Below are 24,985 nucleotides of genomic sequence, written 5' to 3' on the forward strand. Positions count from 1 at the left end.
TGTACCCAGATACACACACACCATGTATCTACACACATACCATGTAGCTACACACACACACACCGTGTACCTACACACACACACACACACCGTGTACCTACACACACACACCATGTAGCTACACACACACACCATACACCTACACACACACCATGTAGCTACACACACCATGTAGCTACACACACACACACCATACACCTACACACATACCATGTAGCTACACACACACACACCATACACCTACACACATACCATGTAGCTACACACACACACACCATACACCTACACACACACCATGTAGCTACACACACACACACCATGTACCTACACACACACCATGTAGCTACACACACACACACCATACACCTACACACATAACATGTAGCTACACACACACACCATGTAGCTACACACACACACCATGTACCTACACACACACACCATGTAACTACACACACACACCATGTACCTACACACACACACCATGTAGCTACACACACACACCATGTACCTACACACACACACCATGTACCTACACAAACACACCATGTACCTACACACACACACCATGTAGCTACACACACACACCATGTACCTACACACACCATGTAGCTACACACACACACCATGTACCTATACATACACACACCGTGTACCTACACACACACACCGTGTAGCTACACACACACACACACCATGTAGCTACACACACACCATGTAGCTACACACACACACACCATGTATCCACACACACACACCATGTAGCTACACACACACCATGTACCTACACACACACACCATGTAGCTACACTCACACACCATGTACCCACACACACACCGTGTACCCACACACACACACCGTGTACCTACACACACACACCGTGTAGCTACACACACACACACCATGTACCTACACACACCATGTACCTACTACACACACACCATGTAGCTACACACACACACCATGTACATACACACACATCATGTACCTACACACACACACACACACCGTGTACCTACACACACACACCATGTAGCTACACACACACATCGTGTAGCTACAAACACACATCGTGTAGCTATAAACACACACCATGTAGCTACATAAATGTTTCCAAAACCCTATGGACAGGTTAGAGTTGGAGTCTGCCTGGGATTCCCCCGTGTTGTACGCGTGGGTTTCGAGGTGACCCGGGGGCCGCAGTACAGCTAGTGCTTGTTGCATCCATCTGTGTAGAGCTTTGAGGGTCTTATGTATGCTGACCATCTTTCGCACCGTACGTAGCCAACGCACGCGGAGCCCAAATGCTCACGAAGCAATATTTAAGTTGCCCCAAATGATCCCAATGTATCAGGACCCTCCTTGGCAACGCGTCTTGAGACTCGGCGAGCCTTAGCCCTGGTGAAGAAATGGTACTCTTAAGAACGGCGACCAACAACATCGCTGACGCTGGCGATTGAATTCGCCAGGGTCTCGGAAGCTAAGCCAGGAGGGGGATGAACCTGGGGCGTATGTTGAAGAGTGATCAGGTGTATGTTGAAGAGTGATCAGGCGCGTGCCAGCTGCACTACATTCTGCGTGGATACGTGGCGGGCAGTACGGCACTGTTGGACTGCACGTCTACGCACCCACGCCTTTAACAGCCCGCTCTGACCCGCGCGGTGAATAATGGTCAAATGACACCCACGAACTGCAACACAGCGTGCGCAAGGAGGAGGCCCTTCGACCAGAAATAGGTTGGCAAAAAAAGATATATAATGCCGTGCATGTCAATGTTTAACGGGTTGGAAACTTAATTGATGAGCCCCGATATGCAACACTTTGACCACTCATTACAGCTTTAGTGACACCACTGCAGAGCCGTATTCATCAACAGCAAGAGCGCTGATTGTTACTCGGCGTGGCCTCGTGCCGCGCGAGAGCCGCCCCCTCGTGCCAGCAGCCGGTATCGAACCCGAGACCCGCGCGCGCCTCCACGGCCCTGCAGGTAGCGGGCGGCGTGACCTGGGACTCGGCCTGGCAATTCGCAACGGGGCACAGATCATCGCGCCGTGCCGCGAGCACAACTAAAGGCGAACCGCGAGATTGTATTGTATACTTTTTTTGTTCACATCCTACACACAGCGTTGATATACGGTGCTTTTTCTGGTAGACTTTGCTGTTTTTTTCCTGGATTTTTCTGTTGCGCGTAGTCACTTTAAGATGTTTCTTGTTCATGTTTTTTGTTTGTTGCGGTTGCACCCGATTCAAGAGCCGCATGGCTCACAGGGCTATACCTAATACATGAAACTGAAATATCATCTGAAAGGGAAAGTCTACTTTCCGTACTCTCACCCAGATCGATGGCGTTCGAGCACTGCGTTTAAATTGCAATCAGACACAGCGGTCAACCAATACAGGTTACTCCGTATTCTTGTACAGGGAAATTGAGTGCAGGTCCATACGGAGTACAGCCGTTTCAATACGGGCAGAAAAAAATGTGTCTATTTATTTGTGTTTCTCTTCCTTGTGATGGGACTTTGTCGGATGAACGATGAGATTTGTAAGGGGCACGGGGTGACCAATACGATCTAAGTTGGTCTGCAAGGTCAGAATCGTGACGAGCTGTCTCAATAACTTTAAACACACCACCTAAGAAACACGACCAGGCTCCATTGACAATCACCAGCCGTGATCAATCCACTGCTGGATGAAGGTCTCGCCGAGCCGTCGTCACCAACGACGACGACACTGACAATTTCCTGCACAAAGAGCTGAGTCCACGGCTCTGTGCACGCCAGAGACAACTCTCGACCATTCACATGGGAGACAACTCTCATTCATTTACATGTGAGACAACTGTCGCCCATGCACATGGGAGACAACTGTCGTCCATGCACATGGGAGACAACTCTCGACCATTCACATGGGAGACAACTCTCGTCCATTAACATGGGAGACAACTCTCGTCCATGCACATGGGAGACAACTCTCGTCCATTCACATGGGAGACAACTCTCGTCCATGCACATGGGAGACAACTCTCGTCCATGCACATGGGAGACAACTCTCGTCCATTCACATGGGAGACAACTCTCGACCATTCACATGGGAGACACCTCTCATTCATTCACATGGGAGACAACTGTCGTCCATGCACATGGGAGACAACTCTCGTCCATTCACATGGGAGACAACTCTCGTCCATTCACATGGGAGACAACTCTCGTCCATTCACATGGGAGACAACTGTCGTCCATGCACATGGGAGACAACTCTCGTCCATTCACATGGGAGACAACTGTCGTCCATGCACATGGGAGACAACTCTCGTCCATTCACATGGGAGACAACTCTCGTCCATTCACATGTGAGACAACTCTCGTCCATTCACATGTGAGACAACTCTCGTCCATGCACATGGGAGACAACTCTCGTCCATTCACATGGGAGACAACTCTCGTCCATTCACATGGGAGACAACTCTCGACCGTGCACATGGGAGACAACTCATCCATTCACATGGGAGACAACTCTCGTCCATTCACGCCAGAGACAACTCTCGACCGTGCACATGGGAGACAACTCATCCATTCACATGGGAGACAACTCTCGTCCATTCACATGGGAGACAACTGTCGTCCATGCACATGGGAGACAACTGTCGTCCATTCACATGGGAGACAACTCTCGACCATTCACATGGAAGACAACTCTCGTCCATTCACATGGGAGACAACTCTCGTCCATTCACATGGGAGACAACTCGTCCATTCACATGGGAGACAACTCTCGTCCATTCATATGGGAGACAACTGTCGTCCATTCACACGGGAGACAACTCTCGTCCATTCACATGGGAGACAACTCTCGTCCATTCACATGGGAGACAACTCTCGTACATTCACATGGGAGACAACTGTCGTCCATGCACATGGGAGACAACTCTCGTCCATTCACATGGGAGACAACTCTCGTCCATTCACATGGGAGACAACTCTCGTCCATTCACATGGGAGACAACTGTCGTCCATTCACATGGGAGACAACTCTCGTCCATTCACATGGGAGACAACTGTCGTCCATTCACATGGGAGACAACTCTCGTCCATTCACATGGGAGACAACTCTCGTCCATTCACATGGGAGACAACTCTCGTCCATTCACATGGGAGACAACTCTCGTCCATGCACATGGGAGACAACTCTCGTCCATGCACATGGGAGACAACTCTCGACCGTGCAGCGTCCTTTGGCTGCCACTCTGCGCGAGTCCCCCGTTTTTTTAGTCACGGATGAAATCTGAAAAAAAGTTTTGATTGGAATATAAAAATTAATTTAGCTTTGGTTCATTCTGAAAACTGCCAATCATCAACGGTCTCGTTGATGCCATGCTCTCGATGCTCGCGATGACATCCACACCCACGCGGTGTGTTCAATAGTGTTTAAATCATTAACAAAACCAATCCAATAGGCGAGTCCACGCTGGTGTGATGCAGGTTATACTTCAACATAGCCAAAGCTAGAGTAAGGCTAATTACAGCCGATGACAAGGGAGTTAACATAAAATAGCTAGGCAGGCACGTTACTGGTTCGAGACCAACTCGAACCGACACATTCAAATGCCTCGAGGAGCCAAAACGATGAACAGCAGGTCACCACTTTCAACAATAATATAACTGTAGCCGATTTAGCGGAAAGTGCCTTGAACGTGGAGGAAAAGGGGTTAGAATGAAAGCGAGGAAACATGTCCGGGGGGAATAAAAATCGAGAAGAGATGGAAGGAGAAAGAGATACTGAGATGCTGAACCGAATATTTAATATACAGCCAAATGAACCATTTGAAAACATTTCTTGCAATTATGGCAACAGAAAATGTACTCTAAAATAACAAAAATCACTTCAAGTTACCGATTAAGGTGCTCTTTATAATACACACGTACGCACGTGTGGTTGTACCACTGTATATGCATAGGGTGCTGACTTTGAGCTCTACAGCAGGCTAGGCGCCCCTCACCGTGTAAACTACGTGGACTCACCCCCGACCTCCCAGTGCATTTAATTGGTTCCCCACTAAGCCAGCCAATTCAATTCAATTTCTCGCACGAGATGCGTCCGAGCGGGATCGAACACGCCTGCCTGTCGTGTGTCTGTTCCACTGGTACACAAGTCAGAGGTCAGACTGGTTTCTTGCTCAAAGAAATATTGAGATGGTCAACTCCTCCGTACAGCCACAAGCTGTAGGTGGAAATTACAAACCCATGACGGGGATGAGTCAACCCGAGGAAAATGTTGCCTTCTCACAACGAGTGGCTCTCTCGTTTTTATCAGCACGGAGGAAGAACGGGCAAAGTCGCCCCCAGACCTGGAGTTGAACTCGCGACTTTCTTATTTGCGAGTCGCACGCGCTCTCCAACACTGCAACTCCTGGCAATAACATTTTGCAATGTAAAGCGTGGACCTCGAGAAAACAAAACATTCAATATCTACACATTGCACTTTGCAGGCTTGCAGGCAGGTTGCGGCGTTTACAATGAACGTGCTCATTCGCTGGATGTAAACAGCCCTCGTGTTTAACAAGATCAACAGAATTGCGCATAAATTAGCATTCTACGTGTAATCTGAAGCACGTTTATGTTCCAAGCACAACGGAGCTGTTATATTTTTTTCTTTGCATCCCATCTCGAAGCAAGGCCAGTGGATGGGCAGACGGCCCCCCGGTCTCTGTCAAAGCCTGGAGCGGTTGATCCGGAACCAAACTCCCACGAATCTCTCGCCAGCGGCTCCGTGTCGTGGCGATAGAGCACATGGGGAGCGGGGTGTTTGTGGAGTTCAGGGCCGGACAAATTTTGGTCTCTGACCCACGCTCCTCACAACCAAGTCGCTCCAAGACTCCAAACCCCGTGGACCATCATCTACCATCATCATCTGCCATCATCATCTGCCATCATCATACCGCCTGGACGCTGCTCGGCTTTCCGCGTCTACCAATCGGCGGCGTGCACCGCCCGATCCGGCTGGCGGTTGGCAGAAGCGGGAAACCAGGCGAGGCGCGGGAAGCGCCACCTTACCGCTGCGCTCGCTGGGGACGCAGCACACCTCCTGCAGGGCTAAGGCCACGTTGCTGTGCTGTAAACAGACGGTGGAGCGAGTACCGTGCGGTATTGAGAGGCGGTAGGTACAAAAAGTAACCGTCAAATAGCCTCGCTTTGGAAAGCGTGCCGTTTGATTTAAGTTGGCCCGCAAAAGGTTAAAGCGTCAAATTGAAAGATCCCAGGGGGGTAGACGGTAACGGATTAAGATACCCTGGGAAGTTGAGCGCTTTAACAAAGCAACATTGTGACTCGCACGCTCTATTCGACGAGGACGCAGCAAGCGGCGCGGTAATGGAAACAAAATGGCAAACAGGTGAACAGCGTGCATCACCGCAAGGGTTATTTTTTGTTGTGTAAGTTTCAGCTTCGCGAACCGAGTTAAAAATTAAGCACGCTTCCAAAACCAGGACTGTTCATCGGCTCGCTTTGTGTTACCTCCACCTCGAATAGTGCAGGCCCTGCTGTGTCTGTGCCTGTGCAGCAGGGCACATCAACAACGAAGAATCAGCCCAATGGCCGGCAAAGCCACGCACCACGCCGTCAGTTTGGTGCTGCCGCGGCTGCTGCGACAACGCTGCGCCGCCTTTCAAAATACTCCCGGTTAACACAACACGCGTCAACGGCAGCTGCTGCCTACAGCACACGTGTGCGCGAATGGAGTATAACAGTCAACACGCGTCGAGGACAGGCCCTGAAGCGAGCGTGTGTTTGGTGGTCGATCAAGGTACACGCGAGCGGGAAAGGAGCGTTGTGGCATGCACGTGTTGCGAGCAGGGAATGTTTGGACGTTGACAATCAATTGCATTTTATCGCCGTTGTGGCAAAAGCTCGCGGAAATTGTGCTTATCCACAGGGGGCTCGCGTGGCTCTCAATTTTGGTCTCGCGTCACCTACGGCTCAATGAGGAATGACAGGGGTCCGCGTAAAGAACCCACACGTGCTAAGTATTGGCATGTTGTTGTAGATAATATTATCTCATTGAATTTTGGTGCCACATTCACACCTTGATGAAACGGCTGCAATTAATGGCTTTGGCCATTTGCCCAATCGTGGGACGAAAGAGATACCCGGGCAGGTCTTCGCAAATAATCGAACAAAATTTGACGTTCTCCAAACGTGTGGATTAAATTTACCGTCGGCAACTGGGCACAGACCCCGGTGACGGGGGGCCCTCCTCCTCAGCGACACCCCCCCAACCGCCCGTGCTTGCCGAACCGTGCCGTCGGTCGCAAGCAAAGGAACTCGAAGCGACGCCATCCGGCGATGAATGCAGAGGTCAACGCCGTGGTGACCGTCTGGCCAATAGTGCCGCTATCTTGATCCCCTTTCCCTCTCCCAGCGGGCCGCACGGCTCGCGCGCCGACCGGCACGGCGGCGGGGTCAGTTGGTTTTGGTTTTGCGTTTGGACTTGGCGGGCAGCGCGGCGCCCAAGGAGCCGGACACCGTCATCCTCGCCGCCTCGCCCAGCAGCATCTCGCTCAGGGGGCTGATCATCTGTGGGGACAACGAGGGTGGCGTGGCACCGTTACGTTTGCAAGCCACCGGTGGCGTCGCGGTGCACGGAGCGCCTTCGATTGGCCTGAAAAACATTAAAATGTTTAGGGACGGACAGGCGAACAGCAAGTTAGTGACAGACAGACGTAAGATGAGACATACATTTTGACATGCAGATGTACAGAGCAAGAGAGACGCAGAGATGGCAAGCGAGTGAAAGTTGGACATCGAGAGACACGCACATCGAAAAAATCACGACGACGAAACGAGTAAACGCACCGTCTCCCAGATGAAGTTGGCCAGCTCGTCGATGAGGACTCCCATCTCCAGGTACTCGCCCGAGTAGCGCACGTAGCCCCACGTGCACAGCAGCAGCAGCAGCACCGTCACCGCCAGGTTGCACAGCGACGCCACGATGTCGAGCCCCACGAAGCCCAGCACGCCCGACAGCACGTAGGCCGCGAGCATCACCACGAAGAGCGAGGCGGGCGTGCGGAACGTGTGGAAGATGTTCTTGCTCTCGTTGTACTTGACGAAGTTCCCGTACAGCTGCTCCACCTCGTTCTCCAGCTGCTCCTGGTAGCGGCAGATGAACTCGTCGCCGCCCATCTTCTTGACGGAGCGGAACAGCGCCACGGCACCCGTGGCAACGCGCCGGTGGTGCCGCTCCAGCTCGGAGGGCGCCAGGAACGCGCGGTCGCCGCCGCACACCTGCGGCACGCGCCCCGGAAGGGCAAGCGATGACGCAGGCGGACGGACGCGCGTACCGGCATGCGCGCGTACCCACCGAACGGACACACCTACACCAAACGCGCACGGCTGCTGAACGCACTCGCCCTCCGAAAGGAACGTCGCTCGCGAACAGACATTCGTCCTCGCGCTCACCTTCTCCATCTCGGTCGTGTAGATCTCTTTGGCGGCCGCCACTGCTGACAGGTTGTTGGCCTCTGCCGTTGCCTGAGGATATAAATTCGAACACAAGTTTGAGTTTTTTGGCCTAGCCCTCGTTGATGCCCAGGTTGCCAGGAGACTACCCCACGCAGTAATGGGACGTATTTATCAGAAGAAGAAATGAACCTGCATCAACACTGGAGCTGAAACAAATAATTGATCGAGTTGATTAACCAACTGAAAAATTATTCAACTACTTTTTTGTGGTAAATTACTCGTGCTCATTTAAAAAAAAATGTCTGCTGCCCCGACATCCTGCCTCCCCAAGGTGGAAAACCCCCCAACGAGCAACGCCCACAGTGTAGGAGTTCATGATGACAAAGATGTCACCACGCCCCACCCATCGCCTCTCACACAATCACCTCCCATCCAGCGGCAAAGATGGCAGAGGTTATACCCCGTGATGCAATTTCCATTCCCAGTTACGGCCAAGATCGGCGGCGAATGATATGTGAATCGGTCCTGGGCACCCCTCTCTTCAACCCCTACTCACCGACGTGAATCGTGCTCAAACAACGCCCGTGACCGATGTGGCTTTGGGGAGGCCTTCGTTTATCAGCAGATTAACCACGGGTTGAAAATAAATATGGCAACAATATTGTAACTTGGTTTTCAATCGCGAGCACGAATCGTGACAAATGGAACCGCTGGAGTAGGTGCGGTGGGGGGGAAGTGGGGGTGGAAGTCCGGCGTTGACGCAGCACGTCAGCACGCCACGCACCAGCAGCATGGACTTGGGGTGCGGCAGCTCCTCGCCCTGGTAGATCTTCATGTACGACTGCACGCCGCCCGCACACAACACGCACCGCGCGTCAGCGCCGATCTGACGAGGGGCCCAATTCCTGGGTCCCCGCTCGACACGAAATTTCAAGAGAAATTGCGGACCAAGCGCGAGTGTTGTTTGATGGTCTCGGAACCTCCCCAAACAAGATAAAATCAGCTTGGGTGCAGGAGCTAGCTGGCTTATTACATCGCCAGATTGTGAGAGAGGGTGACGGCCTTCATCGGTGATCAGATCGTGGCTGATGATGACGACGACGACGAGGTGTTTAATTCTGATAAAGGCAGACATAAGAATGGCGGTGTGGGGACTGTATTTATGTTTGTCTACCAGGAAAGCTTCACTGAGTCAAGATGTTTTTTTTTTCCCAGGTAAGGCCCACTGAGCTATATAGCTTTTTTTCAGAAGCGACCTGCCCACAAATTATACCTCAACGAAATGGCTTTCCATGTGGAAATGTATAGCAGCCAAATACTATAAATACATGTTTCTAAATGTGTAGGGAAAAACCAGAGGACCCAGACAAAAATCCATGCGACCATGGGGAGAACATGAAAACTCCAAATATACAGGCGTCAGGGTTGGGATCAAACCTACTAAATTTTGATTTAAAGCTTTCGTGACTGCAGGGATTCATATTCTTGGTTCTTTCGGTAAAGTCACGTAGAAGGGAAACAATAAAATAATAAAAATAAAAATGTATACTAGGCGAGGTCGTGAATATTTCGTCACCGTGGGTTGCGCGACGGAAAGCGCGGACGCGTCTGGCCCCGTGGCCCCGTGGCCCCGCGGTCACCTTAAAGTACTCGACGAGGGAGCGGCAAGTGATGGGCGTCCCGTTAATCTCCTTGACGACGAGGTTTTCTGGGGCCAGCAGCATGGGCACCAGCTCCTGCAGGCACTGCTTGAAGGCCGTGTCCACGTCTGCGGAGGGCACGAGGGAGAGTTCACAAATACAGCGGCTGTCTCCTCGACAGAGCGAGCGAGCGTGCGGTGGTGCTCGTGTTTTCCTTACAGTGGGTGAGTGGGTGGGTGGGTGGGTGCGTGAGCAAGTGTGTGGCCGAGTGGGTGGGTGTATTTAAGTGGACAGAAAGATAAGTGGGCGAGTGGGTCAGTGAGAGGATGCGCTTGTGCGCGTGCGGATGGGTCAGTTTTTTCGAATGACGTGCACACATTTTAAAAAATTCGCCCTTGCGATTTTCCTAAAAAAATTTTTTTTTTTAATTCCAACGAGCGGCACTCATTCGGAATAGAATCAAGTTCGTCGCGCGGCCTCGCAAACGGTCGCCATCCACGGCGCCGCCGCTCGGCTCACCTGCCAGGCGCCCGTCGAAGTGGGGGTCGGTGGCGACCATGAGGCCGGGGTGCGGCATGAGGAAGCAGGAGACGCTGCTGAAACAAGAGTTGATGTGCATGCGCACTGTCTGTAGCTCCTCGTGCTGCTGGTCGTTCACCTGCAGGCGCAACGGCCCGACGAGGAGGAGGTGGGGGGGGGGGGAGAAGGCGGCTCATTCGCACCACTAGCCCATGAGCCGAGGGGGTTACTATATATATATTTTTAAAATTTTACCAGGTAAGGCCCATTGAGCTGTACAGCTCTTTTCAGAAGCAACCTGGCCATCAAGTGGAAATGTATCGCAGCCAAATACTCTCAACGCACATTGATTGTAAATGTGGAGGGTAAAACCGGAGGACCCGGAGAAAAAATCTACGCGACTGCGGTGAGAAATACACACAAACGCCAAATATACATGCGTCAAGGTCGGGATCGAACCCATGTCCTTTGGTGGCTACCACCTGGCGTGGAAAGTGCTACACATATCTACCGCGGGAAGCGACCACCATGAGCAGAAATATTAGTGTACTTACCGTCTGCTTCATAGACACACTTCCGGTTTATTGTTAGATTCCGTAGATTCGCTTTTTATTCCCAAACAATATTCTTTACGAAACGTACCATAGCACCCATGAACGACATTGTTTTCGTAATAAGCTACCACGCAGACGCTCTATCATACGTAAGATATTTCAAGAATAATGCTGTTACCCTTTGCCACACTGGGTGGTACCGGGAATCTATTTTTGGACAAATGGCTCAAGGGCCGTAATACAATGTAATTTTTCATCATATAACATGATATCAAATGTCACGATATGAACCTCATATCGTGATATCAGTCTCCCATCACCGTATAATTGTACTTCACATTTTTGCTTGTGTTGTCGTTGTGCTTTGCTGTATTTCCAGAAGTTCGCAAAACATTAGCCTATAACACTTATATAACTGTACATGCTGTCAATTACACAACAAAGGGACTATAAAAATGAGGGTGTCATAACATTTTCATGCCATCAATTGCTGATAAAAAATGTTAGAAAATTACTCATTTAATGGAAAAAAACTGTTTTATTTACAAGTTTGTTTATATTTGTAAGATAATAATATATTTAAGAAAAATAAAATAAGCAATGATGACGATAATTTGCAAAATGGACGGCACGATGATTGTAAACCTTACGTGATATAATGCATCGCAGGGCTGCCGTATCGCAGCAGCCGTAGCGCCACCGGCCAACTGACCGGAGCGACGTTGGAACGCTGCCGTCCATCAGGACTCTCCGACGCTAAACGGCCTGGAATGGCTCCCGTCCAGCCGAACGGCAGGCGCGTCACGACGCACCACGCCCACGCCACGCGTACGTCACACCTGCATCGCGAGCACTCACCAAGAGCCGCTTCTCCAGGAAGTGGCGTCCGCCGTCGGCGCCGTACACGAACTCGTAGGGGAAGCTCCAGTCTCGCACGAGGAACGTGAGCGACTGCGACGAGACAAACACGTGCGTGTCACCGCTCAGTTGTGTGCGCCGGGGGCTGCCCGTTATTAAAAAAAAAAACAACGCAGGACAGTCGCGCGACGGGGCGGCAGTGGCGGTGATGCGAGGCGCGAAACGCCCACATTACTGCTTTGAATCGGCCCACTTATAATCGTGCCCCAGGATGAATCAATCTACTGCTGGATGAAAGCCTCCCGACACCATGCGGGTAATAGTGGTTAATTGACCGTGCTGGTCAGTGCGGGTTGGTAAAAGTAGGGAGTGGAAATGGGGATATTGAAGCACGGAAGAATGGCTTTTGCTGCACTGCCCCCTGCTGTTCACAATGCAGCTTTAGTAATCGGCCTCCGTGTACAGATACCCACGTTAAAACCGAGACGAGAAGGATATATTACAAACGAGTCTCGTTTTCAAGTACGGTAAAGCTTGAAGACAAAATACACGGCAGCAAGCAGAGGGGACACAAACATTGGGACGTGGGGACGGCACCTGGAAGGGTTTGTTGACGATCTCCTCCATCGCGAGTCTTCCGTACTCTGTGAACAGCTGGGGAAGACAGCCGTCGTAGTGCAGCCAGGTAAGAGCAGCAGAGGCTACAAATGAAGTAAATTAACTCGGGCACCGCTCACGACAAATACTGAAGCCGATGACTCGAGGTGCGTAAAAGCAGGCGCTCCCAAGTACAATCGCAAAACTATGAAGAGCATGCACGTACAAAACGTCTGAACGCAGCGACGCCGCACACGGAGGAAGACATCCACACGACGAGATTGTGGGAAGAAGAGTCTCGGTCCCCCGATACTGCCCTAGGGGTCGAGTCCCGGACAATCGTGGACGCCCTAGAACTCAACAGTGCTGCCACAGGGCTGTACTTTTGAGCTCTTGTTTGTTGGTGCTGGGTGACCCAAACCCTGGTTTCTTTAACCTCGGCTGTGTCACACTGATGGCCTCTGACCCCACCTGCCAAATCCCCTTCTATTCGAATGCAGTTGTTTGTTATTGTAAAGAGCCTTGGGGATGCAATTCCATTAGATGCTCCGAAAAATAAAATCGATGTTGCCGTTAAGGAGGAGAGGATTAAGGAGAGAACGCTATGGGACGGATAATCACTTTAGTTTGAGGTATTGATGTGAAGGGCTGCTCAGGCGGAGCGACATGATGTTACCTGCAAGTGCTGCAGATCGTCCTCCTGAATGTTGTGGGACACATTGTAAACCTGCGAGGAGCGAGAATGGCATTCAGAGTTAAGGTGAGATATGCATTCATAGCAGCACCGATTAAAGACGATGCACCCACACCCACACCGGCACGTGAATGCACAACAACAACAACAACCGCCATTCACCACTAAGTGGCGGTGACGTCACCACGACGCTTGTGCCAGGTTATGTGCACACTGAGGCCACGTGAAGTGTCGAACGCCCGCTGGCAGGAGGTCACGGGGCAGACCCAGGTGCCACGGGTCGACTGACTGAGATGACTGGCTGATGCACCACCTGTGCCCCCTACTGTGCCAACCTGCTGTCCTTTAGCCACCCGGCGCTCCGCTGTTGTTGCTGGAGGGCGACTACCTCCAACTGCCCAGTAGCGTCCTTCACGAGCCTCCTCCACAGAGGCCGATCTTGACACCGCTGGTACCAGTCATCGGCAAGTCCACTCAGCTCCACGTCCTCCTGTACCACATCACTCCATCTCTTCTCTAGCCCGTGCCGCGCCCGTTTAGCCCCCTCAATCCGGCCGAACAAAAGCTGTTTCGGCATGCGGTGGCTGGGGATGCAGGCTACATGACCCAGCCATCGCAGCCTTGCCCGCCGGAGGAGCTCACCGATGGGACCTTGCCCAGATCTTTCAAGGATTTGTGAGCTCCTCACACAATCCAGTCTGGTTAAACCCAGGATGGATCGTAGGCAGGCCAGCCTAAATGTTTCTAACCGGCGAAGATGTTCCATTAGGGGGGGTCCACGTTTCGCAAGCGTAGAGAAGGGAGGGAATGACCGTGGCCGAGAAGACCTGAAGCTTAGTGCGGAGCGACAGACCAGGTAGCTTCCACGCAGCGTTACGCAACCGATGAAAAAATATTGCCGCTCGACTGAATGCACACACAGGCGCACACACAGACACGCACAGACCTGTAATTCAGCACTTTGGAGGCTAGGATTGTGGGAACGTGGCTATTTGGGAGCTCTCTAAAAGCTGCCGGCCTGTGTAGACGTAGCCATGAGATGGCAGTACTGCAAAAGTTACTTCAGGAACCCAGCTGTGAGGAACTTTGAGTGTTACCGCCGTCTATGTGGCTAGGTTTGCTCCGAGAACTCGGGTTTCTTACAAACACGAAACTTTACAAGAATCGGCCAAACATTCAAAGGCAGGGTTTTTCTGGAAGAAGAAAGTCTTGAGACACATGGTGATCTTGCGGATTAAATAAAGAGTTCCATACATCATTATGATTATGCCAATACAATGTTGTGAGATATATATAGCGACTGCATCTCAGTGCACTTTACAAGTAGGGAGGCCATGTATATCTTCAGAGCAAGGGAAGGGCCCTTGTTCAAGCTTATTTCTATAACGGACAGCAGGAAGAGACGTAGGTGGCCACAGGACAGAGAAGCATATTTAAAAATATACTTTCTTATCCAGACCACCAGCTCAAAGAACTGAATGTGTGGCCAGTTTGTCGTTTAAACCATCAAAAAATGTGACCGTCCCAACAGGCAGCAGTGAAACAAGGACATGACTGTAGACCGGTCTCATCCTCATTACGACTCATCAGCACGGTGGAGTCATCAACAGTCGCTGCTGCCCTAAGCATCTGGGAGCCTTGTAAACTATGGGGACCTCAATCGTGATTGCCTAAAGGCAAAAATAATCAAAGTCTGTAAATGACGACAAAATTCATCACAGTGCAGATAAAAAAGGCACTTCATAGGCACACACACCGCCATGGATGCACACAGCAGGCACACAACCACCATACACAAGGAAAGCCTCTTAGGATATGCAACTCAACACGTGTGCTGTTATTTAACAGAATTTACAAAAGCCCTTTCTCCACGGCTCAACAGCAAACTCGTTGGGGGGGGGGGGAATCTGAGAGAGAGAGCGAGAGCAGCAGGTAGAGGCAGGGGTGGGCAACGCGTCACCTGCAGCGAGCTCGTCATGGTGCTGAGGGCAAACACGGTGGCACAGTCGCGAATCGTGGACTGGCTGTCAAACGCCCCCTGAGTGTCCATCAGCAGCACTGCGACCTGCATGCACGCACACATGCATAAACAACAACAAAAGCTGGCATCCACCACTAAGTGACCGTGTCATCACCATACCGCAGGCTATGGGCATTTTGAGGCTATCAAGTGAAGTGTCGAAGGTTCGCTGGCAGGTCACGGAACAGACACAAGTGTTTTGAGTTAACCGATTAAGACGACTGGCAGATATACAACCTCCTGCGCCAAGTGGCACACCCACACAATAATAATAACAGCTTCTATTTGCTACTAAGTGACAGTGTCATCACCACAGTCGTTGTGCCAAGCTATGGGCACATTAAGGTGATGTGAAGTGCTGAAGGCTCTTTGGTGAGGGTGAACGGACTGAGATGGCTGGCATATGCAGCTCCTGTGCTCTCCACCATGTCAAGTGACACATGCACAATGAACGCCTGCCAACAAGCATGGACATGTCCTCGGCGGGCCGAGCCCCGTGCAGTCACCACATTGAGCACGTGTGAAGCTTTGTCAAAACGCACGTTAAAACGCCCGCCTGAATGGGAATTGGGTCTCTTCACCAAGTGTTTCTAGAATATGTTCAACCAGGACCGAAGCCTCCTTCATTATGCCTAAAAAATTGGTGACCCCGAAATGTGTGGGTGTGAGGCTGACGGAGGGTAGGATTGATATCGGTGCTCACATTTTATGTTATTTTGGTCGTTAAAAACAGATATCTTCCCACCTTATTTATGGTCCACGTCATGACCCCCTACCCCTCCCCCCTGACCCCTGAATGAAACTGGAACCCTGTTGGGCGTTGTGGGAAATGCTGCTCCACACAGAGGCAAATTAAATGGAGCAACCCCAGAGAAAACCCAAACATGGTGAAAATGTCAAACCACCATTGCCGCCTTAAATGTTTTATTACATTCAGTCCCTTTTATCAACGCACTCCTGGATGAAGGCCTCCCTTCTTTGTGTCGGTCATGGAGGTGGTTTGACCATACTTCACTCTGCTGGTCAGTGTGGGTTGGGGGCGATGGTGGGAGAGGGCAGGAACGGTTCCGATATCAGCCGCCACTGCTATAAGTTGTGACCGGGAATCAATTTCAGGTCGCTGCGTTTCATTACGCACCCCTCCACCCTATATGAGCGCAATTTTAATTACGGCGATTATTATTAACATTACCTTGACACAACTGTGCAAATCAAGCCTTCATAAATAAAGCATCGCACACAACCCAACTGCCTCCGCTGACAGAAGTAAATGCCAAGTGCAGATTTTTCACATCAATATTTACGCAAATAATTGTGAAGGGCTTTACTCCGCCGCCACTCCCACTAATCCGGGGGATTTAGCTGCACAGCCGTGACCAGAATGAAAGTGTGAATTTAAATTAAAAACACAAACAACCGAGTCTGATGCAGCCACAAGCGAGATCGCACACAGTCTGCAAATACAAGGTTATATGAAGGAGGCTGATGTGAAATAAACAATCCTTTGGTTCAGCTTCCCAATAGGTGAAACATCCAGGGCTCGGCCATCTCTGCTCGGCTCATCAGCCTCAATATTGATTACACCACGTGTCACTGAAATCAGCTCATGTAAAGATGGCTAGACAGAGTGTTACGTCGCAAAACTGTAAAACACGTTGACGGCATGGGGAGGCCTTCATCCAGCAGCGGATTCATCAAGGTTAATGATTATTTATTTAGAAAATGTTTTGTGACTTGTACACATATTCTTGACTTTACCGAAAGAACCAAAAATATGAATCCCTGCAGTCACGAAAGCTTTAAATCGAGACTTGTACACAGTTAAGAGGACGAGGTACACAAGAAACATGATTAATGAATTACATGCTTATGTATATCGATGTCATGTGAGTGGATGTCAGCCCACATAGCCACAGAGCCATGTGACAGCCTCCTCCCACAAGCACGTGCAGGGCAACCAGTGCACCCAGCACGCCCTGACAGATTTCACAGCCGGAGACAATGATGATGATGAATGTACGTCTGTTGTTGTCATTTCGCTGACTGTAAAATACAATAACCTGGTGTGATTAGTCATAATAAAGGTTTTTGGGTTAGATCGCGTTTATTTATAAATGTGTCGTAACCCTCCACCACCCGACACGGCCAATCAGCAAAAAAAAGTGTCACGTTGACAAAAGACAAATAATTCACTACTTTAGCCCACCGGTGTGTTGAAGAGTGAATCCACATTTACAGTTTGAGTACGACGTTTCGCTGGTAAATACATCCAGCATCATCGGGCAATTCGCCAGAATGGTAAAGCCCTCGCTTGCTCGCGGTTTTATATAGAGCAGCAGGGCGACGTCATCACTTAACTCATATCAGGTGCAGTGATTAGAGGCGGAGGGAGGGTATTGTAATTATATAATCGATTAGTAATCAGTCATTGGTTATGATTAGTAATGAGTTGTAGATTAGTAATTCTTTAATCAAAATGTAATGTGTATTATTTAATAATACGCTTCCAGGCCGCACTAAGCCTGTAGCTGTCAGAGCGATTAAAGTTATTCTTGTTCCTCTCAATTTCAATGGATTCTCTAATTAGTCTTTGCCAGTAATAATTAGTTTTACACACCACTGCAACATTGTCAAAATCAATTGAGTGTCCTTGTTGACAAGCATATTCTGCCACTGCCGATAGTTGTGTTTTATTAAATAATACACATTACATTTTGATTAAAGAATTACTAATATACAACTCATTACTAATCATAACCAATGACTGATTACTAATCGATTATATAATTACAATACCCCCCCCTCCGCCTCTAATCACTGCACCTGATATGAGTTAAGTGATGACGTCACCCTGCTGCTCTATATAAAACCGGGAGCAAGCGAGGGCTTTACCATTCTGGCGAATTGCCCGATGATGCTGGATGTATTTACCAGCGAAACGTCGTACTCAAACTGTAAATGTGGATTCACTCTTCAACACACCGGTGGGCTAAAGTAGTGAATTATTTGTCTTTTGTCAACGTGACACTTTTTTTTGCTGATTGGCCGTGTCGGGTGGTGGAGGGTTACGACACATTTATAAATAAACGCGATCTAACCCAAAAACCTTTATCATGAATAATATTGGTCGCGAAAGCCTACGTGTTAAACTGGTGCGATTAGTGTTTGCCCATCCAAATACAATGCGGGTTCAATTCTGCTAAGCTTTTGAAATTGTTTGCATTCCGGGTGATTTAGTCACTGGTGCACGGTATGTATTGTTCACTCGATTCATAAACCACAGTCACCTTCAGATGCACAGAGCAACCTTACCACTCACATCGGTACTACTGCCTTCTCATGGAACATGCTTCACAGGATAATATTATGGGCACATTAATGGGTCCATAGTTGGCACACACAACAGAGACCAATCAAGGACTAACCGGGACTCACCTGAGAGCCGTCAGGTCGGTCCACCAAGAACACATCACTCCACAGAAGGATGCCAGTTGTGTCGCGTTCACTTCCTCCACGCCATGAGAACCCCGTGAGGGGCTCATTGTCCCCTCCCAGCCAGGCAGGGCTCCCCTGCGGAGCACAGTTTAGAGGTCTCAGTACACATGTCCATTGCATTTTTTTTACTTTGTTGGATTTAGATTAAACCGTGGTTCTCAATTCCTGTGAGCTCACAGTCTCAGTCCGGTCAACAATGGCACCACACAAAAAAACTCCATGACTTTACATTTTCTTGTTCAGACTAAATTCCAAATCTGAGCTTTAAATATTGATTCGACTGTAGTGCTACGAATATTATTATCATATAGAGAACTGGTGGGAAAAGTGCCGCCCCCTAAACTACCCCACTATGTGGATCAGAGGTCAACTGAAGGAATCTCCGCTGTAGCTCTGTGATATTCACTTCTGTGGGCCGTTGTCTAACACACAGGGTTGCATTGCTCTTTGAGAGGTCCGAATTCATGCTTCGTCTTATGACGCCGAGAGCACAGTCAGGATTGAATATGAGGACAATAACAACAATAAGCACTTGTAAATTTGTCATGTTAAATCGCATTTTAGTTTTTAACTCCAACTCATATTCCAATTGTGCTATCGATGTCGTGTGATGAGAGGGCTAAGGCGGACTAGACTCAATTGGCCTCATATCTGTACGAGGTGGCACATATATCCTACAAAATATTATTTGCATGACGAAGCAAGGTTTTTAGTCTTGCATTTGCAATACATTAAATTAAGTAAAAAAACATAGATGATGTGATTTTGTGCAGTTGTTGGTCACCAAGCTGAGACCATAAACTCGCTACACTTGAGAACCCAAGTGAATTGTGGGTGGCCGAAACCTGGATTCAAACTAAGGCTCTCGACGGTGCCGACTCGGCTGCCGCCTCCGAATCCGCGACAGAACAATTGTGAATGTAATAATTTCTATTTTTACGTGTCTTTCACAAGGTATCATCCCCCTGAGCTACCTGGCCAGCTAGACAACTAGCTGGCCAGGTAGCTGGTAATACGAGCAGAGAGAATGCAGTTCCCTTCCCTCTTACACAATAATGAGCTTATGTACAATTTAAGGGGTTTTCCCTTTTACGAAACCAGTTCAACATGACCAGTTGGGATAATCCATCGTGGAATGCGACCCTTTGCCATCCATAAACAAGTTTCATCTCAACTAAATGAGGTCACCTTCATCAGCCACAATTTGGATCATGCTTTTTTTTAAATCCCCAACAGATGCGGCAGGGAAAGTTAATCCACGTAACTGAGTGCAGCACGGAGCGTTTTTCATTCATCCCTCCCTCACCTTGCTGTACATGTAGCGCAGCATGAAGTCCAGCAGGAAGGACTTGCCCTTTCGGAAGGCCCCAGCCACTGAGATGACGACGACAGGTTTGTCACGTAAGTTCTTCTTGAGCAGGGTGTCCTCCAGGGCCTGCTCGTCCAAAGAGAACATGTGTCCCTCCCCGGCCAGCACCACAGGCACAGCGTGTGGCGCTTTAGTCAGCGGAGCCTCCAGGTCCTCCATCCCCGCCACCTCATCTTCAGCCACCACGTCTCCCGCCATCTCGCCTTCCAAGTCCCCATTCATCGCTGGGAAAGCAGCAATCAGCAGTGAATTGCTTTCACTATATTGCAATGTGGCTGGATGAATAGCAACTTACACGTCTAATTCCAGATTATTTGGTCACGAAATGGCTTCGGTTAATGTGAAAAGGATTGCTTTTATACCTGCGTTGAATTTTCGATGGTCTGGTTGGTGTTTCCGTAATAACATGTCGGATTTTCTCTGCAATTGCACTCGTGAAGAAGAGTAGAGGGCAGATCTGCCGTGAGACGTGCCCATTTGATTTAACATAGACCCGTGCATTCACAGTATATTTAATCGTGGCGGTTCTTTAGCGTTAAATAAATTTAAATGGAGTCAATTGCCTTCACTGAGCCAAAATCCCTGTTTCAAAAAATAGTTGACTCAATGGAATGGGCATGCATGGATTTATTCACCTTCCACGCAATTCAATGAAGTGATATTATTATTCAAGCTTTCCATTCGAGAAAGGATTCATATTTCCCACCGTCATGAGTGTGTGTACCGCTTCTAGTGATTGCAGGGTGACAATAACCAATTACATCGTGACCAAAATAATGTATTTGAATCGACTAATCGGTGCGATATCACGTGCCAACGTGTGCCCAAACATTTCTAACTTAAGAAAACAGCTTATTGCTATCAGCACAGCATCGTTCGTGCACCATGCCTGCACGCAAAGATAACCCTCGCCCACACCACGCGGTACGGTAAACAATTTATCATCCGCATCTTGCCGGCGCAGCACTCAAAAGTGAGAAATTGCCTTTGCTTTCAAAAGCCGAACTGGGCTAAGTTTGGAGGACAAAACCCAACGCCCAAAGACACCGGTGGCCACTTGAGTGCCGAACAGTGCACATACCATTGTAAGAGTGCACCGAAACGCTCCGCAGTGGAACAGGGTTCAAGTACCAAAGGTCGATGACGTGGCGTAAACACAGCGACAAAGCTGCCTCTGTTTACCCGTGGCGGTGACCATTCGACTAATGTACTGTATACAGGATGCACAGCTGTCAATCAAAACGGTTTACACCGTATTCTTGTACAGGGAAATTGAGTTTTCAGGTCCACAAGGCGTACAGCCGTTACAATACGGGCACAAAAAATGTGTATATGTGTTTGTGTTTCTCTCCCTTGTGATGGGACTTTGTAGGATGAACGCTGAGATTGATAAGGGGCACGAGGTGACCAATAAGGTCTGAATTGGTCTATAATAAGGTAGGGCACTGATACGGGGTTTATAGGTATGCAATAATGTATTACAGGTATGAGGACTTTAAATTATCGCTAAGAGTTCGCACGGACGTCGTAATGGGTGCTTGGCTTACGCGTGAACTCTATACTCGCTGCACGCACATGAACTCCGGGCTCGAACGCGTGCACCCCTTGCAGATTTAGTACAGCAGCATCTCTGGGAGTAGTTGCACGTGAAACTCCTCGGGCTTGCAACTAAAACGTGGGCTTTAGAACCGAATCCCGTGCGGGGTTGCACATGAGACCCAGGCGTTGCGCCTCTATCGAATCTTTCCCACCTGAACCCGGTGCTGATGAACGTAACCCAGTACTGGTGAACGTAACCCGGTGCTGGTGAACGTAACCCGGTACTGGTGAACGTAACTCAGTGCTGGTGAACGTAACTCAGTGCTGATGAACGTAATTCAGTGCTGATGAACGTAACCCAGTGCTGATGAACGTAACCCGGTGCTGGTGAACGTAACCCAGTGCTGGTGAACGTAACCCGGTACTGGTGAACGTAACTCAGTGCTGGTGAACGTAACTCAGTGCTGATGAACGTAACTCAGTGCTGATTAACGTAACCCAGTGCTGGTGAACGTACCCCAGTGCTGGTGAACGTAACCCGGTGCTGGTGAACGTAACCCAGTGCTGGTGAACGTAACCCAGTGCTGGTGAACGTAACCCGGTGCTGGTGAACGTAACCCAGTGCTGGTGAACGTAACCCGGTACTGGTGAACGTAACCCGGTGCTGATGAACGTAACCCGGTGCTAATGAACGTAACCCGGTGCTGGTGAACGTAACCCGGTACTGGTGAACGTAACCCAGTGCTGGTGAACGTAACCCGGTGCTGATGAACGTAACCCGGGGGCCTTGACGCCTCAACCCTTCGGGTATTCGCCAGGCCGCCCGTGTTAACGCTCGTGAACGCTGTGGCCGATTGTAAAACGGACGAATCAAATGATGAGTCTCAAATTACTCGCACCGCCTTCCCCCCCCCCAAAACGACAACCGACAAACTAAATTAAAATTGCGGTATATTTTTTTATACGATCAAACGCCAACCCCCTTGCAATCCAACAATTCGCATCGTGACCGACCGCAGTACATTTACAACGCGAACCCAGCACTTAAAACCGCCTCATTGAGCACCCACCCCCCCCCCCCCCCCAAGTGCCCGTGTCGCCGTGCGAATTAACATTAATGATAATTAACACTGTAAAAAGAGTCGTTAATTATTAGGTTGTAAAATGTGCCTCGTCGCTGAGGGGAAAAGCGTCTCTCGGGATTCAGGGCCTACTCCCATCGGAGACACCGGCCTCGCCTAGCGGCGCAGTCCCCCAAGAGGCGCGACGAAGGCGGCAGGGCGACCAATCACCACCGGCCCGGGGCTGGTCCAGTATAAGACTCGGCAGGTAAAACTCCCAGGATCATACACGGACGACGTGGCAAGAGCGACGCAAATCAGAAGGCGATGACTAAGGAATGCGGGGGGTCGTCTCTGTGTGTGAGAAATAAACAACAACAATAATAACAACACGACTTTCGTTTACCCGGGCCGCGTCTCGTCCGACGAGTGTCCATGGATTCAGAACCGGCCGCGTAGTCGCCACCACCACCACCAACCTCCTCCTCCGATGACAACTAACAACACAACTTTAACTCCCCGCTATGGATCCACTACGTTAGCCGGCGCGGCGCGGCGCTTTGGGTTGCACTTCACGAGAAGCGCCGTGCCATGCCTGCACTGGGCAGCCCCGTCCCGGTGCTGCTGCTGCTGAGAGTAACTCCGCCAGACGGGGGCTGCTACCCAGCCGCTGTGTCGCTTCCACTCCACCCACTTCAACAACAAGCACCAGCACCACCACCACCAACGTCGTCAAACGTCGGGGCTGCTGCCTTCAGGGTGGAGAGGGCGGTCGGTCGGTCACCTGCGGACTCCGAAGAACGCATGCGGCTCATTGACGACTTCCTTCGTGAAGCTAATGATAAAGGTATACAGACCCTCCCCCCGTGTAGCCTTAACAGACTGTAGGGGCAAGTGCTGTTAGCGAGTAGCACCTATGAATGCCGGAACGGTACACGAGAGGGGTGGGTGGCCAGCACCACGCCCGACCGCCTTTGTCTCCCCAGTGACGATGTTTACTACACAGCACCAGGTGCTCATTTGAGGCTGAGTCGACCTAGGGGAGGCCCGGGACCGGTTCAGATAATCGTCACTGGTGTTGGCCGTGAGCGGGAATCGAAGCTAATGATGAACACACACACCACCACCCACCACCACCACACACACACCACCACCCGTCAACCCACACGCTTTTACCCCGTGTATTCTTGTACGGGGAAATTTAGTTTTTCAGGTCCATACCGCGTACAGCCGTTTCAATACGGGCAAACATAATGTGTCTATTTGTTTGTGTTTCTCTGCCTTGTGATGGGACTTTGTAGGATGAACGTTGAGATTTATAAGGGGCACGGGGTGACCAATAAGGTCTGAATTGGTCTGTAACAAGGTAGGGCACTGATAAGGGGTTGACAGGTATGGATTAAGGACCACCACCGTTTAATATTCACCACGCAGTGCATTGCGGTATCTTGAAATATTGAGTTTTATTTTTAAACAGAATTCGAAAACATTTGCTGCTCTTGTAATGTTTGGTTGCCGACCCCTGGACTGGCTCATAGCGCACGGGGATATGTCAATAATGTCCCTCAACCACCACCGCCCGAAAAACTTCTGGACCCACGTACTTAACATTCAACAATGCCACTTGATGATGATGATGCCTTTGCTGCTCTGTAAACCGTAAGGACTGCGAATCACAAACACCTCCTCCTCCTCATCATCGTGAAAGACCCAACGGAAGATCCCCAACATGGGTCTTCTGTGCAGCAGCAGCAGTATATGCGGATGCGTTAACGCACAAAGGGAAATATTTAAAAACGGGTCGGCATTGCGCGACCGCGGTGGCCCAGAGGAGACCGACCATGGAAGCAATACCCGATTCACAATTACGAAGCAGGCATCGGTCACAGCGATACACCACCCGGCTACCCCCGGACGTGATGAGACGTTGTTGCTCATCAACCACCTCCATGTAAACCGACATCAGCATCAGCACGGGGGAAGGACCGTGACAACGCCAGAACCCTCTGGGATTTCACCACAAGGGAAGCGAATGGACGCAGAGTGAGCAGTGAGAGGGAGGATTCATTTCTGTTAAAGCTTCTCGCACGCAAGCCCTTGTGTATGCAAAGTCACCCGTTGTAAAAGCTGTGTGATTTTTCCAGAGGGCTCGATGCCAGTTGGGTCGAACCAAATACATTCA

The 24,985-nt window shown here is 50.0% G+C and overlaps 1 protein-coding gene across 2 annotated transcripts; it reads right to left on the reverse strand.

Annotated features, from left to right (window-relative positions):
• Positions 1-4,782: 4,782 nt before the first annotated feature.
• Positions 4,783-23,670, reverse strand: LOC116943283 (atlastin-2-like). Of its 2 annotated transcripts, none has more exons than XM_032956003.2 (13): positions 23,588-23,670; positions 20,141-20,427; positions 18,775-18,909; positions 15,280-15,384; positions 13,302-13,352; positions 12,626-12,682; positions 12,029-12,121; positions 10,617-10,755; positions 10,098-10,225; positions 9,242-9,298; positions 8,455-8,526; positions 7,849-8,280; positions 4,783-7,569 (listed from the first exon to the last, which is right to left on the reverse strand). In XM_032956003.2, exons 1-13 carry the CDS (start codon positions 23,616-23,618, stop codon positions 7,456-7,458), a joined length of 1,701 nt encoding a protein of 566 aa, XP_032811894.1. In that variant the 5' UTR covers positions 23,619-23,670; the 3' UTR covers positions 4,783-7,455. The 2 variants fall into 2 exon arrangements, with proteins under 2 accessions (XP_032811894.1, XP_032811893.1); XM_032956002.2 differs by having other exon boundaries at positions 23,210-23,658.
• Between the last annotated feature and the right edge of the window lie 1,315 nt (positions 23,671-24,985).

This window comes from Petromyzon marinus, chromosome 17 (genome assembly GCF_048934315.1).
Source record: "Petromyzon marinus isolate PM22_M1 ecotype Great Lakes invasive population chromosome 17, UKy_Petmar_22M1.pri1.0, whole genome shotgun sequence".
In the NCBI taxonomy this organism is placed as follows: Eukaryota; Metazoa; Chordata; class Hyperoartia; order Petromyzontiformes; family Petromyzontidae; genus Petromyzon; species Petromyzon marinus.

Bases quoted from the DNA above. Each gene is read 5' to 3' on its own strand.
- LOC116943283 (XM_032956003.2), bottom strand. From the start codon at position 23,618: ATGAGCCGCATGCGTTCTTCGGAGTCCGCAG. The intron at 13,353-15,279 runs GTGACGCGTTGC...CGCTCCTCGCAG, and splicing joins CCATGACGAGCTCGCTGCAG to GTTTACAATGTGTCCCACAA. The intron at 12,683-13,301 runs GTAACATCATGT...TGTCTTCCCCAG, and splicing joins ACGATCTGCAGCACTTGCAG to CTGTTCACAGAGTACGGAAG.